The following is a 19,868-nucleotide window of genomic DNA, read 5'->3' as shown; positions in this document are numbered from 1 at the left end:
AAGTAGAGGGATAAAGAAGAGGAAAAAAAGGTATCAGCAAATTGAATTTATGCTATGATATCATCTTTTTCTGGTTTTGATGTAATTTATTGTTCATCGTCTGACCAAATGAGAAAAAAAATAAAGATGTGTATAGTGAGGGGGTGGGGGGGTGTGTGTGCAATCAATTCAATCAATTCTTTGATTGATTTAGTTTGGGTAAATTGCAGCTTTCTTTTTTATTGGTGAATTTTGAAATTAATCAGTAATTTATTAAAGAAGGTTGTTCTTTTCTTTGCCTCACAGCAGTTTCTTAGGAATGTGTGGCCAGTCTTTTATAATTATTAGTGCTGGAGTTTGGTGCTTTGCTCCACTAAAGTTAGTCTATATTTAATTAAATTCACAAAATTCTTTACCTTTGTCTTACAAGGGAAATTATGAAATAACATGCACCCAGATGTTCAAAGTATGTAGAGCTGTACACCTTCCAGGTGGTCGAGTACAACAACGTCATCATTAACGGACGTGATTACAAAATTCAATTTTTTTTGGTATTTTTGAAACTATTCACAATTATAGAAACTATCATTTTAAACGACCCCTTGAAAGCACATTTCTATCTGTATGACTGTCCTGTGATTAAATTCAACATATCTCCACATTTGGTGGAGGAGGCCATGCCAAATCATACTTTGAAATAAATTATCTTACAATGAAAATTAAAAAAAAAAATTCCAGAGCAAATGGGAACCATATGTGGTCCTCATGAGCTAAAAGTTAAAAATAAAATGAAATAAATAAATAAATAAGCATGAAAAAGTGCATCTCAAGTGTAGCTCAACAGATTTTAAAAATTCTGCAGCAACATATTGTGATATGTATTTTAAGAAGAAGAAGAAGAAAAAAAAAAAACAGGATAATTTTTAGCTGAGGTCGAGAAAAACACACTGCCATAAAGACAAAGGATATACTGGGAGTGCTTATGCAATTTGCATCTGTTGCTGTCTGCTAATGAGTGTTTGCACTTCTAACTGACAGGAACAATTATCTGTATTGAAAGAGGTTTACTTAATGAAAAGCACATATGCACTAGCAGAGGCACTAATATGTACAAAGGTCTGAACGCAGGGGGGAGGGTGGTGATGTTGGATGGGAGAGATGGAGATGATGAAGTGTGCTCGAAAAGTACAAAAGACTTGCACACACAATCCCATGATACTTTGAGAAAACCCAAGTCCGTGCATGCTTTTATTTCTGATACAAAGGGAGAGAGACAAGAAAAAAAGTTGGGCAAACTTTGCTAAAAGCCTAAGGCAAAAAAAAAAAAAAAAACTGCACTACATAAGCTATAGCAAGTGAACTTTTCACATGAGGATATACTAAAAAGTACATTTTTCTGGCAGCACCAAATAAAATATCAATTTATCTGTACAGTGCAAGTGGTTTTTGAAAAAGAAAATATGCATCTGTTGGAAAATTCATGAATTGCTGCAAGCATCTCATGGTGAAGTTTGTATTGACTGATAATCATCACTGAGATAATCAGCTCAGGTTCAAAGACCTTCATCTGTCTCACCAAATGAGAAAAGCTAACATGTCCCCCTTTTTGTGTTTTCTATCTTTAGCTGTGAGTCACTTAGGATTTTACTAACACATGAGCTATCCCCTGAGTGTAACTTCACCTTTCAACTACAAATCTCCATCTGTCTCAATAAGCATTGAGGCTCTCCTTATGCTCTTCCCTGGAGTATGGGGCTAAAAAAATAAGACATTGCTGCAGGAAAGAAGATGATTTGTGCTGGGGATAACTGAGGTGTTACACAGTAACTCTGGAGTGGTGAAAAGGACAAGCATGGTGCTACATAAGATTATGATGAAACTCTCAGGCAGTATAGAGTAATAATATGCCAAAAAGTTATACTTTTGAAATAATGCAAATTATTTTTTTATTGCCAGTTACAACCCCGATTCCAATAAAGCTGGGACACTGTGGAAAATGTAAATAAAAACAGGATGTGATGATTTGCAAATCTCATAAACCCATGTTTTGCTCACAATCAAACATAGAAAACATATCCAACTGAGACATTTTACTATTTTCATGAACAATATTTTGAATTTGTTGGCTGCAACACATCTGAAAAAATTGGAGCCAAATTGTGAAACTTTGACTATTTCATCATCAGTACACAACATCATCAAAAGATTCTGGGAATCTGGAGAAATCTCTGTGCGCAAGGGACAAGGCTGAAAATCAGTACTGGGTGCCTGTGGTCCTCAGTGGGGTCAGTGGATGACCTCCTCTATCTCCTTAGCTACAACCACTTCAACATCTTTTTCAGGGAAGGCCAGCAAGACAATGCTAAACCACATACTACAGATATTACAACAGAAGGGCTTTGTAGTCAGATATTCTACTGTGATTTAAGCTGAGTAACAAAAGATGATTTTTATACAAATATAAAACACAACATTGAACCCAACTCACAACTGTCATTTTATCAGTTATGTCTTTAAATTTGTGTAGATCATAGTAACTATGAAAAATATATGGAAGCTTGTGTTTTGCTTGATGTTTGTAAAAAAACATGTTAACCAAGTGAACCAAGTAGTTCAGTCAAAGCACACTGCCGCTTTCTGTGCGTATGTTGGTGAAAGTTGCTGGAAAGTTGTGATAAAGTTGTCATTTGCACCCCTCCTCATGCTTGCTGCAATCCTTAAAGACTATAGTAGAATTAATTAATCCTCACTGAAGATGTGCTGACAGGAGCCTAGCCTTCCTTTACACTCTAATTGTTCCAGTGAGACTGAGGCTCAAAATGATACTCATCTTGAAGGGTGTGTGATTTCATGTTAGTGGGTTGGCCCCCCTTGACAGCCATTTGCTTGTCTCATTCTTGTAGTGATCCTTTATTACAGTTTTCTGCAGACTAGACTAATATGCATATCTGGCAACAGCTACAGTGTGCTATATGTGTGCACACAGTATGCTTCTCATTATGTGTTTTTCCTTGCCAGAATACACATCTTGACTGGCTGTCAGGTGTTTGTCAGATAGTCACTGGTAATGGGGATGAGTATTGCCTTGAAAAGATGACATGCTGACTTAGTTGAGAGAATGATTATTGATGCCTTAGTCTAAAATAATGTCCCTGACTGTGACTGGAAAACATGCTATGTTCTCTCCCTTCCATTGGGCCCCTTGTTGTTTCCAAAGCTTTTAGGTTACTAATAACCTGCTACACCTTTGCTACTGGTGCTGACAGTCATACATAACAAGCAAAACTTCAAAGAATTACTGTGACTACACATACATTTATGCCCAGAAGAACACGAGGTCAAACTACACTCTTTCAACCTTAATTTAAAGGGTTGAATAAGAATGTTGCGTAACTCCTGTTGAATTAAACTAGTAAACTACCACAAATTCAGTTTGTTTCCAGTTGGAGGACAATTAGTTTACAGTCATTTATATTTTCTAATGAGAAGTAACAGTAGCAGAGAATGTGATGAATGTTAAATCCTTCTGCTGAATCCCGCTGTCAGCATGACATCTACTGTTGACCGCGCAAGCATGTACTCACAAGCTCATTCCCAAGAAACCTCAGAGATGTGTGTACATGCATAAATATGAACATAATCACACACACACACACACACACACACACACACACACACACACACACACACACACACACACACACACACACACACAGTGAACATATTCACGAGTGACAGTTTTAAAAACCCATTTTCCCCTTGGTTAAGCAAGCAGCAACAACACTTGACTAATGGAAAACCCTGCTCCTAAATGAGGTCGGAGGAATTCTATCTTGCACACACTGGTTGTCGTGAATTCTAACAAAGTTGCATTTTCTTCTCCTATAGACATGAAATCTTACAATACTGATTTTTGCTTGTCAAGAAGACAATACCAATTAACCTTGTAAGCCAGACAAGTCCTGTCAGTTGATCATATTGTGAAAAAAGTCCTCCTGCCCTGAAAGAAGGACGTTGAATCCGACACTTCACCACAAAGCGGGCAGCCCTTTGAAACTTTTTGATGACTTTAAATGAAAGCAGTCTCTCCACAAGTTTTCAAGTTTACATTCATATAGTACTAAGCACAGCGGGTTCTGGTTTTGGTCTCTGGGACTCACCATTTATTTCTTTAGTCATTGTATCAATTTTGACGTAAACACAGTCCACTTTTCACATTTTTATCCTCCATATAAAAAAACAGAGTTATGGTTATGAGGACGACGCCATGTTGGGACACAGGTTCTTTTCTGCCTATTGCAAAATATCTAAATGTGTGTTGTCAAATGTGATTAACAAAGAATGGGAACTCTGATGGATGTCTTCATTAATAGCAGTTTGCTAACACACAGCAAACATTAATTTTGTAACAGTTAACTAGGGTCCTAAAACATGAAGCAAAAGCACTTTTAGCTAGCTAAAGGTGTCATTGCGATGGTGTTACGTAAGGATCTAAGGATACTTTATGAATGTTTACAAACCAGTCAGAGCCTGATATAATAGATTCAGTTACAAAATAAAGTACTGCTTTTATATTAACACATGAGCAAAAATAATATAATGATAAAGGACTCACAGGAGCTATTTTCTGGCAGTGAGTACTTAAAGCTTTACTTTGCAAGACTTACTTTTAATGTAATAGTTTTCAGTGCTGTTTTTTTGTACTTTTACTTACATAAAGCCACTTTTTAATTTTACGCTTGTAAATTTCAAAGGAGCTTTATCAAAAGGGTCCCTTGCTCCACCCCCTCTGTTCTGACAGTCTAATTTCCCTAAGCTATGTCCATATTTTAGAATTTGTTATAATTTTTTTGCTATAGTTTATTTACATTCTGTTAATGGTATTCGGATGCAGCCTGCTCTTTTAGATTTTGTTTTGAATTAAATGTATAAAAAAAACAAACAAAACACTGTCAGTCACATGCATATATGTGCATGTATGGCAGCCCTGATCAGCAATAAGATAAGAAAACCTCCAGCTAATCCATAAGCTGTAAAGTGAATGATCGGGTCTTCTCTATTTTATACTAACAGATCCCTTTTTGGGACTCTAGCTTCCTCTACCAAAGTCCCCTGTGGAGACATGTACGTTGCAGCACATTTCAGGAAGACCAAAAGTCTCTTTTCTCTTATTTCTGTCTGGCCTTTTTCTGATCTTTATCTGACAATTCCCATAAAGCTAGACATAGGTGATGTGCAAAATGTGTGTGTTCCCCTATCTGTTGCTCCCTGCACAGTTTCTTATAATTGGACTCTTTATGCTCCCACCTGTCATACTGACTCCTGCTGTTGCTGGTAGTGTTGTCCACTTTCTCCTGTCAGTCTGTGTTTGGTCATATGTGGCAGGGTTTTTTTTTCCCCCAGCATGTCTGTCTTGCTGGCACTGAAGGTGCCTGCTGGGTCTTACCCATGATACTGCTCAGTGTTAGTATGACTTATGTCTTTGTGAGCCTGTCAATATGAAACAGCTGTTGAGCTGACCTTACATCGACCCGACTACGGTATTCTTTTCAAATAAATTTGCACTTCGAGTGACCCTGCTAGTTATTTTTTCTTCTTTTTTCTATTTGCTCTAATCTTTTTCTCTTATTTTATGTTTTTCATGTTATGGTCCTAGGATTTTGTTGGTTTTGGGGGTTTGTATTCTTAGTTGATATTCAAGTGTGGGTTTCTGTTTCACTGTCATTCTAGCATTTGAAGCTTTAATTTCTGCAATTATTGGACTGCTGGATTCCAGTTTTGATTCATTTAATATTCGAGTATATTAGGACTATGATTCCTTAGTTTACTTTATGGCTTTTCTAGGGATGAGTTTCATTTTTCCTGTCCAGTGTTTTGGTTCATGGCTTGATTTTTTTTTGTAGCGGTTGTAGTTCCTGCTGTTTTTTTCCTGTCTGTTCTTGCTTGTTCCACTGTCTTTGTTGTCATGTCTAGTGTGAGTCTTCTTGTCTCTGTTTTTAGTTTTGTCTTTCATTTTCTGTTTTACTTTGAAGGTTGGTTTTCTTTCATGTTTTTTGTCAGTTTTACTTCCTTCTTCCTGACTGTCCTGATTGTTTTCACCAGTGTGTAATTACTTACACTTCTTTGTCATTCCTTAATCAGCACTGTGTCCTCCAAAAGGTCTGTAATGCTCTTGTTTTTTCTTGTTTTATTTTCCCCCGTGTTCCTTGTACCTCTTTGTACTCCACTTTTTGGATAGCTTTTTTTTTTTAATACCTTTTGAACTTTATTTTTACCTTTTGCCTCCAGGGAATAATGAAGATATACTAAACCCTGATCCCTTGAAAGTTTGTAAAAGTTAGTGATCACAAAATCTTTCAGATATTTTTTAAAAATCTATTTTTAACTGATTCCTGTAGTGACACAAAGCACCACCAAAACCATACAGCCAGGATGTCACACTGTTCTAATTTGTTATTGCAAAGCACTGGGGTACAGAATAGATGTGCTTTGAAAAAACAAAAGTGACTTGATGCACGTGACAAATTTATCATCTTCTCACCAACTGACAACACTAGTCCAACAAAAAACAAGCTGTAGTTACATAGACAATATGAGAGTGTAAAAGTGAGATTAGATGTAGGATCTTTATGGGTCTCATTATAGAAGGCTTAATTTAAATGTAAACATATACTGCACGAAAAAAATAAATAAAGGAACACTTTGAAAACATCAGATCTAAATGGGGACAAAAATCATGTTGGATGTCTATACTCATATGGACTGGGTAATGTGTTAGGAATGACATGATGCCACATTGTATGATGGAAATTCAAATTAGCAACTTACAGAGCACTGAATTCAAAGGCATCCCGAAAATCAAAGTGAAAAAATGGTGCAGCAGGCTGGTCCATTTGCCAAAACTCAAAATGGTACTCAGTAGTTTGTGTGGCCCCCATGTGCTTCTGTGCATACCCACATCGGGGCATGCTCCTAATGAGACCATGGAGGGTGTCCTGGGGGATCTCCTCCCAGATCAGAACCAAGACATCACTCAGCTCCTGGACAGTCTGACATGCAACCTGACAGTGTTGGATGGACAGAAACATAATGTCCCAGAGGTGTTCCATTGGATTTAGGTCTGGGAAACGTGGGGGCCAATCAGTGCTATCAGTTTCTTCATCCTCCAGGAACTGCCTGCATACTCTCACCACATGGGGTGGGTTATTGTCGTGCACCAGGGGGAACCCAGGACCCAGTGCACCAGTGTAGGGTTTGACAATGAGTCCAGGGATTTCATCCCAATACCTAATGGCAGTCAGGGTACCATTGCCTAGCCTGTGCGTCATTACATTGACATCACTGACCACCACCAAACCAGTCAAGCTGAAGGATGTTACAGGAAGCAGAACATTCTCCACAGCTTCTTCAGACCCATTCACATCTGTCAAATATGCTCAGGGTGAACCTCCCCACTAGAGGCTCATGAAGTCTATGTCTGATTATTTGGTCAGAGGCATTTGCACCAGTGGCCTGCCGGTGGTCATTTTGTACTGTAGCTCTGGCACTGCTCGTCCTGTTCCTCCTTCCTTGCACAAAGGAGCAGATACCAGTCCTGCTGATGGTTAAGGACCTCCTACAGCCCTGTTTAGCTCTCCTAGAGTAACTGCCTGTCTCCTGGAATCTCTTCCATGCTCTTGAGACTGTAATGGGAGACACAGCAAAAGTTCTGGCAATGGCACATATTGACGTGCCATAATGGAAGAGTTGGACTACCTGTGCAACCTCTGTAGGGTCCAGGTATCGCCTCACGCTACCAGTAGTAACACTGACCCAAACCAAAAAAAAAAGAGAGTCAGAAAAGATGAGGAGGGAAAAAATGTCATTGGCCTCACCTGCTAAATCATTCCTGTTTGAGGGGCTGTTAAGCTCTAGTGCACCTGTTCTTAATTTCATTAACACCAAAGCACCTGAAACTTATTAGCAACCCCCTCTGCTACTTAAGTGAGGAGATCAATATCACAGAAGTTTAACTGGCTTGATGCTATACTCTGATTAAAAAGTGCTCCTTTAATTTTTTTTGAACAGTATATAAATGTATAATATGTTGTTTAAATTTTTTAAATGGATATTTTATGGCATTGCACAGACTTTCTATTTATTCTACTCAAAACTACAATTACTCAAGCTAGCTCCCCCAAAGGGAAAATCCCTTTTAGCTTGAAAACAAGTTATTGTTTTAAGAACCCCAGAAATATACAAGTACATAAAAAAGGACTTCTGTGCACATATTAAACATACCAAAGTTTTATTTGCAGCAAGTATACAAATACATCCTTTACCCTGACTTCTTTTTTTGCTCTTCTTTGTGATGGACTTCCACCATGTCCGTAGTGTACCCTTAGACAAGCTTCCACCCTAAATTTTGATAAGCATGTGTAAGGCTGACCACTGATAAGTGGTCAGCCTTACACGTTCATGCCCTCTGAAAAATGACTAAAAAATCTCTTTGTTGCAGCTTTATCAACAAAGCTGGCAGAACTGATTATGAATATGAATATGGATCAGAGTAGCTACAATATTTCATCAAGAACATACAACTGAATTTATGTACATGACAGCATTACTCCCAAAGGATACCTATCTACAGACATGCAAAGAAGTAAATGATGTATGTGTGTGTGTTTTGCCCCCAAAATGGTCTTTGGGGGAAAAGCACACACATACATTCATTTTAAATGTATAGTTTTTATACAGTACAGCTCATTGTTATTAAGCAAGTCCAAAATCAGCTCTTAATTGATTAAGCAGACAGGCAAGCTGCGAAACAGAGGCAAGAGGATGGAAAAGATTTTTTTTTTTTTTCAACAGCTAACTCATTATCTATGTTGTTATCCTCCAGTAGCCAGCTCTTTTCCCTTCTCCTTCTTTCTGTCTCTCGCTATCTGTCAGTGTAGGGATAAAATCCCTCTCTCCTGAAGGCTTAGCAGAGATTATCCCAGTGTCCCAGGGGAGGGTGGAAGGGGTGCTGAGATGCCACATTACAGATGTAGCAAACGTTAAAGTGAATTTAATGGGCCTAGGGTTGAGCAGGAGGTACAGGCAAAGGAGAAAACCCACGATCAGGTATGGAGATCCTACCTTTTTTTCCTTCTTGTTATTCCTGCCTTCATTGCATTTTTCTCTACATGCATTCCCTGTGGTTTATCCCTACACTATTACTAGGCTCTCAGTTTTTCCTCCTTAGCCATCTTCCTGTACTTGCTCCTCTGTCATTAATCAGGGACCACCTCCTCCTTCCTGTATTACCTCTTGTCACTCCTGTATTATATACAACAATATGTCTTGAATGAACATCACAGGTTTTCTTATGCACCTTTGTTTCCCCCTCAAAACATGAAAATCTAATATTTTACGCTTTCCTACAAATGACCCACAATAACAGCCTTGTTAAGAAATGGCATGACATCATTTGAAACGCATACCGGAAACACTGAATTTGTACAGTGTAACAACAGTAACTTTAACAGAGAACAAATCTCTAAAAGACTCATGGATTATCATGCTATCACTGTTTGACTAGTACATCAAACAGAAGACATAAAGTTCCCAATATTGTCAGCAGCTAAGGCTAAAAAAAAGAAAGATGGGTCACTACAATGTGATTTTCCTCCTTTTGGTTGACTTTTACTGTTTGTGCTGCCTAATAAAGCATGAGGATATTTTGCTGCCTTTTATTTTTACGAGTAGTTAGCAGCTTTTAAGGTGGAGTGCTTTCTTGCTTGTCACTTAATGTACAAGTATCAATTTGACAAGTTAAACTATTCAGTTTGACTTTATTGGATTTCTTGAATGAAAAGCACTCATACTTAAAGTGGATACTTAAAGTTATCTGTCTGGGAAAGATATAAAGCTGAAAAAGTATCCCCTCTGCAGCAGCCTCATTGATGCATTTATTTTACACTCACACAAACATGTAGATTTAGTCCATTTAGTTCATATTTGCCTGTTTAGTAACAATCACTGTAGTGTTTTAGTGCATCGGCTGTAACTGCAGGAAAAATAAGCCACACATGTGCTTTCTGGTGAGACAAGAATTGCGTGCATGATTTGTTTCTATTCATCTTTTCTCTTTGTGCCCTTACCAAAGAAAATTCTTTTGTCTATATTATTTATTGCGATTGAATTGTTTTTGAAATTATATTACTATTCAAGATGTGTCAAGATTGTTTAGAATGAAAAGATGCTAAATGCTAAATAAAATTTCATTAAAAAAGACATCAAAATGACATGAAAATCTATCCTTTGCAAACAATACTTGTAACACACCGCCTAAACATTTACAGTTTTCCCATCTTACCTTTTCCTCTTGTTTGAAGGTTTGAGCCTTTCTGGCCAAACTTCGATTGGCAGGATGGGAAATTAATGGGATTTATGGCTGACATAATACCCAAGTTTTAACTCACTGAAGTGTAAACTTAAGAAGTTGTAACTCATTGGAATTAAAATATGAGCTTGAGCTTAAGGCAAATAATACAAAAATCCAATATCAGTCCAAAATGTGATGAACTTGAAGGCAGCTGAGCGTAGCCATTCTCTGATACATACACAAAACAGTTCTCACAAACCCAACAATCTGCAGATTAGGAGCTACAGTAGCCACACATGACTGCTGGGCAGTGTTTTAAACTTGAAGTCAAAAACTTATTCACAATGTCTTTTTTCATTTCCTTTTCATTTCTGTCAGAACCACTTACGCTTTCCTACTGAGACACACCACATCTTTAATTGGCTTGTTCCATCTTATTCAAATTCATATTCTAAATATCATTACGTTGTTTTTTTTTTCCTCCTTCCAACCCATTAAAGCTGTGTGTTGAAACAAGCCCCTGGGACAGGACCCCTGAAGGGCAATGTACCTTATCAAAAACACAGGCTGAGGACATGAATACTAAGGAGTTTCTTTGAGGTGAAGCAAGCCTGTTGTAAAGTCATTCTTCATATGTACATTCTCTAAGTATTTGTATTATTTTTTGGCAAATTTTCAGTGGTACACTTATTTTTGCATCTTTACCGACCTACAGTATCTGCCTTCCTATCTATCTACCTACCTTTTATTTACACATTTAAAGTAAAACATTAATTCAGACTTGCTACATGTCAATTTCTCTCACGACAAAGTTCACATTTCAAACTGTGTTCAGTCTGGGAGGCAGTGTGGAGTTTTTTTCTAATGCAAGTTTCACACTGCAAAGGAAGGATGTCAACAACTGACGTAATGCAGCAACATGTGTGCTTCAAAGTCAGTCTTCTTCATTTACTGCCAATATGTACCATGTGATAGTGAATACAGATGGCCACACACACACACACACACACACACACACACACACACACACACACACACACACACACACACACACACACACACACACACGCACACGACATAACCCGAAACACCCAATTATAAGATTCACAACTGCACACATATAAGCTTGCTTGGTGCATTCAGTCACATCAGGTGCCCAAAATGATTACAAATTTGGGGATTGGCATGGTTAGATGTGACCAACCTTCAAGCTGCAAGATCCAAGGTTTCAGAGCACCCACCAGAGTTTGTCGCAGGAACTGCTTCATCCCACAACCACAGGGTGTGTGGAAGATGAATAGAGTTAAACTGATAATGGATTCAGGAAATAGGTGGAGGCTGAATTTAATATAAGGCTGCTGTGGGGTAGAGGTGAAAGAAGAGTGATCACAGAGTTAGGGAGTGACTGCTTCTGCATTCATTCAGCACCATCCCACGCTGTGGCAGTCTGTATGCAAGAGGAGAGAAAACTTGCCCTGCACTGTTCTGCTATTTACCTTCATACAGTTTTCTGCTTGGCATTCTGCTGCACAAAGCTTCTTGTCAGACACATTTGGGATGAAGAGAACTTTCAGAACTTAATATAGAACCATACACTCCCAGTGAATTGCTTCTTTTGTACAAGAAAGCATGTTGTATCTGAATTTAAAATATTTATATAAGTTTTAAAATATTAACCAGACCATTAGCTAAAAGGTATTTAGAAAACCTGACAATCAGTTCTGTTTTATAAAAATGCCTTTTGGAATAAGGATCGGCATGTTGCTGTGATATCTTGAAAGGACTGCTAAGGCAAAGGTCAGAAGACCACCTGCCAGATTTCTGCCACAAATTAGATGCAAAAAAGTACTGGACTACCTATACATTACACCTACAGAAGAGGGTCTATATGTGGCAGAAATAAATGGTTCTATTATACCTGACCTGTAGTCAGCCAAGGCAGACTACAGGAGGAGAATAGAGTCCCACCTGTCCAGCAATAACACACGGGAGGTGTGGCAGGGCATTCAGAACATCACAAACTTCAGAGGCTGTGATGTGACAGCAGGAGACCTAAGTTTATCACTAGCAGAGGAACTTAACTGTTTCTTTGCTCGCTTTGAGACACGTCAGGACCACCCATCTGCCCCACCCCCACCCATCTGCCCCCCCAACCCCCCACCCCCACACCCCCCGGGCTCCAGCTCCACCCACTTCATAAGAGCGTGTGCCCACCAGCTCACACTGTTTCTCACCAGGATTTTCAACCTCTCCCTGGCCCAAGCAGTCATCCCCCCGTGCCTAAAAACGGCCATAATCATCCTCGTGCCCAAAAGGTTATCCATCACCAGCCTAAATGTTTGCCGCCCCGTGGCCCTCACACTGGTAATCATGAAGTGCTTTGAGAGGCTGGTTTTCCGGCACATCAAAGACCACCCCCCCCCCCCCCCCCCACTTTGAACACCCATCAGTTTGCATATCGTGCAAACAGATCCACAGAGGACGCCATCGCTGTAGCTCTCCACTCTGTTTTGAGCCACTTGGAGCAGCAGCAGAGGTACGCTCGCATGCTCTTTGTGGATTACAGCTCAGCTTTCAACACAATCATCCCGGACATTCTCACTATCAAACTGCACACCCTGGGCCTCCCCCCTCTCACATGTTCCTGGATAAAGGACTCAACCAACCGGCCCCAGACTGTGAGACTTGGCCCCTATCTCTCATCTCTCATCCGGCTGGGCACTTTCTCTCCACAGGGCTGTGTTCTGATCCCCCTCCTGTACTGCCTCTACACCCATGACTGCAGTCCAGCCCACAATAACAACCTCATCGCCAAATTTGCTGATGACACCACAGTGGTCGGACTCATCTCAAGAGGAGATGAGGCAGCCTACAGAGAGGAGGTCCTGAAGTTGACAGCCTGGTGTTCAGAGAACAACCTGGCACTGAACACCAAAGAAATCATCATTGACTTCAGGAAACACAGGACTGACCCAGCCCCCCTCCACATCAACAGCAAGCGTGAAGGTCCACACCTTCCGGTTTCTTGGTGTCCTCATCTCTGCTGATCTCTCTTGGTCAGATAACATCACAGCTGTTATGAAGAAGGCTCAGCAGCGACTTCACTTCCTGAGGGTCCTCAGGAAGAACAACTTGGACTCAAACCTGCTGCTGACCTTCTACCGCTCATCCATTGAGAGCCTGCTGACGTACTGTATCACAGTATGGTACGGCAGCTTCACTGAGGCAGACAGGGTGAGGCTTCAGAGCAGGGGTCGGGAACCTATGGCTCGCGAGCCAGATGTGGCTCTTTTGATGGCTGCATCTGGCTCGCAGACAAATCTTTAATAAAAAAAAAAATAATAACGTTAAAAAATATATAACATTTTCAAGTATTTCAATCCATTCATTTCCTACCGCTCATGTTCATGGTTGCGGGTGGCTGGAGCCAATCACAACTGTCCTCCGGGACCACACCAAATTTTTATTGGATAATGCCTAACGTACGCGGGTCGTTGTGAGGTCAGGGAGTAAACTTCCCTCCTTTTAATCAAGTAGTCAGCTAACTAATTGAGGAAACCTTTTACGAAGAAGATGGCTAAAAGAAAAAAAGATGAGGAGTATCGTACTTTTCAGCAGGAATGGACAGATGAATTCGCCTTTGTGGAGAGAGCAGGTTCTGCAGTGTGTCTAATATGCAGTGATAAAATTGCATCGATGAAACGGTCAAATATAAAGCGGCACTTCGACACACGCCATACTACATTTGCATCGAAATACCCAGCGGGGGACAGCAGGAAGAAAGCATGTCAAGAGCTACTGTGCAAAGTGCAAGCTAGTCAGCAGCAACTTCGTGTTTGGACCCAACAAGGTGACTGGAATTCGGCTAGCTTTGCTGGTGCTTTAGCAATTGTGAGAAACGGAAAGCCATTCACAGATGGTGAGTATGCCAAAACATTCATGCTTGATGTCGCCAGTGAACTTTTTGACGACTTTTCGGATAAAGACAAGATAATGAAACGAATAAAAGACATGCCTCTGTCGGCAAGAACTGTTCACGATCGTACCATCATGATGGCAAATCAAATTGAGGAAACACAAGTGAAGGACATAAATGCAGCAGTATTCTTTTCTCTCGCTTTGGATGAGTCAACAGATGTAAGCCATTTATCCCAATTCAGCGTGATTGCAAGGTATGCTGTCGGTGACACACTACATGAGGAAAGTCTTGCTGTTTTGCCTATGAAAGGGACAACAAGAGGGGAGGATTTATTCAAGTCTTTCACTGAGTTCGCTAAAGGAAAAAATCTGCCGATGGATAAACTTATTTCGGTGTGTACTGATGGTGCTCCGTGCATGGTGGGGAAAAACAGAGGATTCGTAGCGCTTCTTCGTGAACATGAAAAGAGACCCATCCTAAGTTTTCACTGCATCCTACATCAGGAGGCGCTTTGTGCTCAGATGTGCGGTGAGCAGCTTGGTGAGGTGATGTCGCTGGTCATTCGAGTGGTCAACTTTATTGTTGCCCGAGCTTTAAATGATCGCCAGTTTAAAACACTGCTGGATGAAGTTGGGAATAATTATCCTGGTCTGCTTCTGCACAGCAATGTGCGTTGGTTGTCAAGAGGGAAGGTGCTCAGCCGTTTTGCGGCTTGTCTGAGCGAAATCCGGACTTTTCTTGAAATGAAAAACATCGAGCATCCTGAGTTAGCTAACACTGAGTGGCTCCTGAAGTTCTACTATCTCGTGGACATGACTGAACATCTGAACCAGCTCAATGTGAAAATGCAAGGCATTGGAAATACAGTCTTATCACTTCAACAAGCAGTGTTTGCATTTGAAAACAAGCTGGAACTCTTCATCGCCGACATTGAAACAGGTCGTTTACTACACTTTGAAAAACTGGGAGAGTTTAAAGATGCATGCACAGCAAGTGACCCTGCTCAACATCTTGATCTCCAGCAGCTAGCGGGCTTCACATCTAATCTCCTGCAGTCATTCAAAGCGCGCTTTGGAGAATTTCGTGAGCGCTCTCGTCTCTTCAAGTTCATCACCCATCCACACGAGTGTGCAGTGGACAGCGCCGACCTGAGTTACATCCCCGGTGTCTCCGTCAGAGATTTTGAGCTACAAGTTGCTGACCTGAAGGCCTCAGACATGTGGGTGAATAAATTCAAGTCACTAAATGAAGATTTGGAAAGACTTGCACAACAGCAAGCAGAGTTGGCGAGCAAACACAAGTGGGGAGAAATGAAAAAACTTCAACCCGCAGACCAGCTGATTGTCAAAACTTGGAAAGCACTTCCCGTCACATACCACACACTGCAGCGTGTGAGTATTGCTGTACTAACAATGTTTGGCTCTACGTATGCATGTGAGCAGTCTTTCTCACATCTAAAGAACATTAAGACCAACCTACGATCACGTTTAACGGATGGAAGTCTCAACTCCTGCATGAAGCTTAACCTCACCACGTATCAACCAGACTACAAAGCCATCAGCAAAACCATGCAGCACCAGAAGTCGCATTAATGGTAAGAAGTACTTTATTTATCATTGGTTAGCAACAGCATAATGTTACTAAATGCAATTCAGACTTATTGTACTTTAAAAGTGTTGGTCTTACATAAAATGCACACATTTACTTGTATTTAGTGTTAAACATATTGTATGGCTCTCATGGAATTACATTTTTAAAATATGTAGCGTTTATGGCTCTCTCAGCCAAAAAGGTTCCCGACCCCTGCTTCAGAGGGTAGTCAAGACAGCAAAAGAACCGTTGGCTGCCCTCTCCCCTACCTGATGGACATCTACACCTCCCGCTGCATTAGCAGCGCCAAAAACATCATCAAGGACAGCTCTGAACTGTTTGACCTGCTGCCCTCTGGCAGGAGCTACAGGAGCATCAAAGCTAGGGATGGCACGATACCACTTTTTTATGTCCGATACCGATATTTTACATTTGGATATCGGCCGATACCGATACAAATCCGATATTTAAAATTGATCCAGGCATTTAAAAACATTAAAAAAAACATTTAAAAAAAAGAAGTCAACAGTCTCTCACACAACAAAATCAAAGTCTTTTAGTTGTCCCACATACAAGACTAAGGACCAGGGCGGGCAGAGCTTTTTAGGCAGTGGTACCAAAGCTCTGGAACTGTTTACCACTCCAGCTCCATTTAGCTGACTCTGTGGCATCATTTAAATAATAGTTGAAAACATTTCTGTTTAGCTAGGCTTTCTGGTTTCTGACTTTATTTTTATTCTTTTTCTTTTAATATGGTAATGTTATTATGTTTTTAACATAGTGTTTTCTGGGGGTGGGGGGGTGATATTGTGTTTTAATTATTGTACAGTGCTTTTCTGTCTGTGAAAATGCTATATAAATAAACTTTACTTACAACAATAACTATCACCTGAATCCTGTTGCTTCTGTGTGAGAAGGTAATGCTTATGGCATGTTGCAAATTTCCTTAGGGCTGCAACTATCGATTATTTTAGCAATTCTGTATTCTATTTATATTGATTACCCAAGTAACTGGATAAGAAATACTTTTTTTCATATTAACAGTTCATCTGCATATTTTAACTTCTGTACTGCAGTTTTCCCCAGTGTGAAACAAACAGAGTGGATGGAGCAGCTACAAAGTTCTCTTTTCTTCACTTACTGATCAGGTGGTTGATGAAGGACCTCCAGTTGTTTCCCAGTAAAGGTTTAATGGAGGTTACAGGGACGAAAAGGCTTCTTTTGGACACTAGAAAAACATTTCCTTCTGCTCCATCTGAGCGCGCCGGCTCTGCCTCTTTCCGTTGTGCAGACAGACTGCACGTAAATCAGCTGACTGCTGCTGTTGTCATCAGTGTTCACGTGAAAAACTAGGGGCTGCGTGAGCGCAATCTTGTAATGCTTTATATTTACAAGCATTCTCCTAAATATGTTTCTACTGCAGGTCTATATTTAGTCACAAATCAGGGATAAAAGTATAAAAAATATTTTGACGGGGAAGGGGTTCTTCCGGTAGCTGCGCTCGCTAGCAGTATGTCTGGGAGCTGAAGTAGAGAAAAAAATAACAGCTGATTCTCAGCACAGCGAGCACAACACACAAACAAGGCAGAGAGCGGTGGAGGCGGAAAAACATGTCAGCGATGATCGCTCAGTGTCAAAGGGAATCCGTCGCAGGGACGGAGGATCTGAGGGAGTTGTTTTCTAACTCCTGATCCCCCACTCCATTCCAGTAGGTGGCGGTAATGCAGCTCTAAGCTGGTTTGGTCAACCGCAAACCCACAAGAAGAAGAAGACGACTGAGCCCTGTAATGCAGCTAATGAGAGCAAAACGTTATTTAATGTATCGGATTACATTTTTTTATTTCTTTCCAATATCCGATCCAGTAATTTAGGCCAGTATCGGGCCGATAGCGATACTGAATATCGGATCGGCGCATCCCTAATCAAAGCCAGAACAAACAGACTCAAGAACAGTTTCTTCACCAGAGCAATCACCACCCTGAACTCACACAACTGTGCAATACCCACATCTCTGTGCAATATTATATTATTCATACTGAACAATATCTATCACCCCTATATTGTGTAATATCCAATATTCATTCACCAAGTGCAACACTCACCATTTTCATTATTATATGTATATATTTTTATTTTTCTACAATGTATATATTTTTCTACATTCTGTTTCTGTATATTTTTCTATTTTCTCTATTTTTGTGAGGGGCTGCCAGGTAGTGGCTTGTTTATTTTTTCTCCTTTCTCAGCCCACAGTCCTAAGTAAGAATGTGGTGACCTTTGCTTCGTTTGGGGAAGCACTGTTTACGGGTCATGTTCATGTTTAGAATTGATAGGATTTTTTTTCCTGTTTTTTTTTTGTTTTTGTTCTTTTTGCTGCCAGATGAATTGCCAATATTAAGATGTATTGTTGTGAAACCACCTCTGTCTACATACTGCTTAGCTTCTGATCTTTGTCAAAATGCCACAAATGAATAAGGTTTTGGACTCTTTATCGTTGATCTCCTGGAATGTTCGCGGTCTTGGTCACCCAATTAAACGTACTAAAGTTTTTGCACATTTAAAATCACTAAAGGCTGACATCATCTTCTTACAAGAAACATACGTTAAAGCTATCCAGCATAGAAAACTGAGGACAAACTGGATCTCTCAGATGTATCATTCACCTTTCACAGTTCAAGCAGGGGGCATGGCCATTCCATTTCAAATATCTGTGCCCTTTCATTTCACTCATCAACAGTTGACCCTGATGGTAGATTTCTTTTTGTAAGAGGACACAAAAACTCCATCTCTCCATCATATTGCTAAACATTTATGGGCTTCCACCTGATATTCTTGCTGTCCAAACTCTTAATAATGTGGTCAAAGGGTATAGTAGATATTTGGAGATTACAACATCCATCTGATCACATTAATTCTTTTTATTTCCATGTACACAAATCATATACCCAGATTGATTGTTTCCTCTTGGATTCCAGATTAATTTCTAATATCACAATACTAAATATCACAAAATAATAATTTCAGATATTATATAAATTCTCTACTCCAATCAGACTACAACACCATTCTAAAACTATAATAGTATAATATAATAGCATAATTCTATTAGCACAACAAATTAGCAACACATTCCTTAAACTTAACAAAGGAATTTTGATCTAAATCAGGGCAAATCAACAAGAGATTTCCTGATTTCTACTCAGAAATGTATTCCTCGAAATCTACAGGGTTTTATTTTTTTGACTCACTGCCCATTCCACAACTGCATGCAGTCTATAGGGATGAAGTGGACTCTGACTTTATGCTTTCTGAGCTTCATGAAGTTAATAAAAGTCTTTCCGCCGGAAAGACTTCTGGGCCGGATGGGCTTGGCCCTGAGTTTTTTAAGGCCTTCCATGGCAAATCAGATATTGAGTCCTTACTCACGTACAGCACCAGTCAAAAGTTTGAAGCTCAAAGCTTGACTCTTTATTATGACCTTTTGTGTGGAGATATAAAACCCATAAGATATCAAAGGTTCACCTACACAAATCTAGGAAGGAGGGTGGTCTGGGTCTCCCAGTTCTAAAGCACTACTACTGGGGACCGAACTTAAGGACATTTGTGTATTTATATATCAGTGACCATTTTGCATCACTCACTCAGTTATTTTGTAAATTTAACCTTACAAATTCTCATTTCTTTCGATATCTTCAAGTCAGACATGTTAAAAGATTGTTTCCCAATTTCCAATCTATCCTGACTGCTTATTCTTTTTATGAGCATCTCTCTCTCTCTCTCTCTCTCTCTCTCTCTGTCTCTCTCTCGATTCCAGGCACTTGGTGTGAAAGTTTGTAGATTATTTAACAGCATCTGTTCCATTATCCTCTGCACGCAAAGCTTGGGCTAAAGACGAATTCTGAGATCACTCCAGAAATATGGAAGAAGGCCATGTGCTGGATTCACCACTGCTCTGTTATCGCCTGTCACAGACTTATCCAGTTCAAAGTGATGCATAGGTTGCATTATTCCAAAACAAAACTGCATCACATT

The 19,868-nt window shown here is 39.9% G+C and overlaps 1 protein-coding gene across 1 annotated transcript; it reads left to right on the top strand.

Annotated features, from left to right (window-relative positions):
• The first annotated feature begins 13,900 nt into the window (after nt 1–13,900).
• On the top strand, nt 13,901–15,838 carry LOC115791453 (general transcription factor II-I repeat domain-containing protein 2). Its single transcript, XM_030745540.1, has one exon. The coding sequence runs from the start codon at nt 13,901–13,903 to the stop codon at nt 15,836–15,838; it is 1,938 nt and encodes a 645-aa protein (XP_030601400.1).
• Nucleotides 15,839–19,868: the final 4,030 nt, after the last annotated feature.

Source organism: Archocentrus centrarchus, chromosome 14 (assembly GCF_007364275.1).
Source record: "Archocentrus centrarchus isolate MPI-CPG fArcCen1 chromosome 14, fArcCen1, whole genome shotgun sequence".
Classification (NCBI taxonomy): Eukaryota; Metazoa; Chordata; class Actinopteri; order Cichliformes; family Cichlidae; genus Archocentrus; species Archocentrus centrarchus.
Note: the sequence above shows the minus strand (reverse complement) of the source record. Positions and strands in the feature narration are given on the sequence as shown.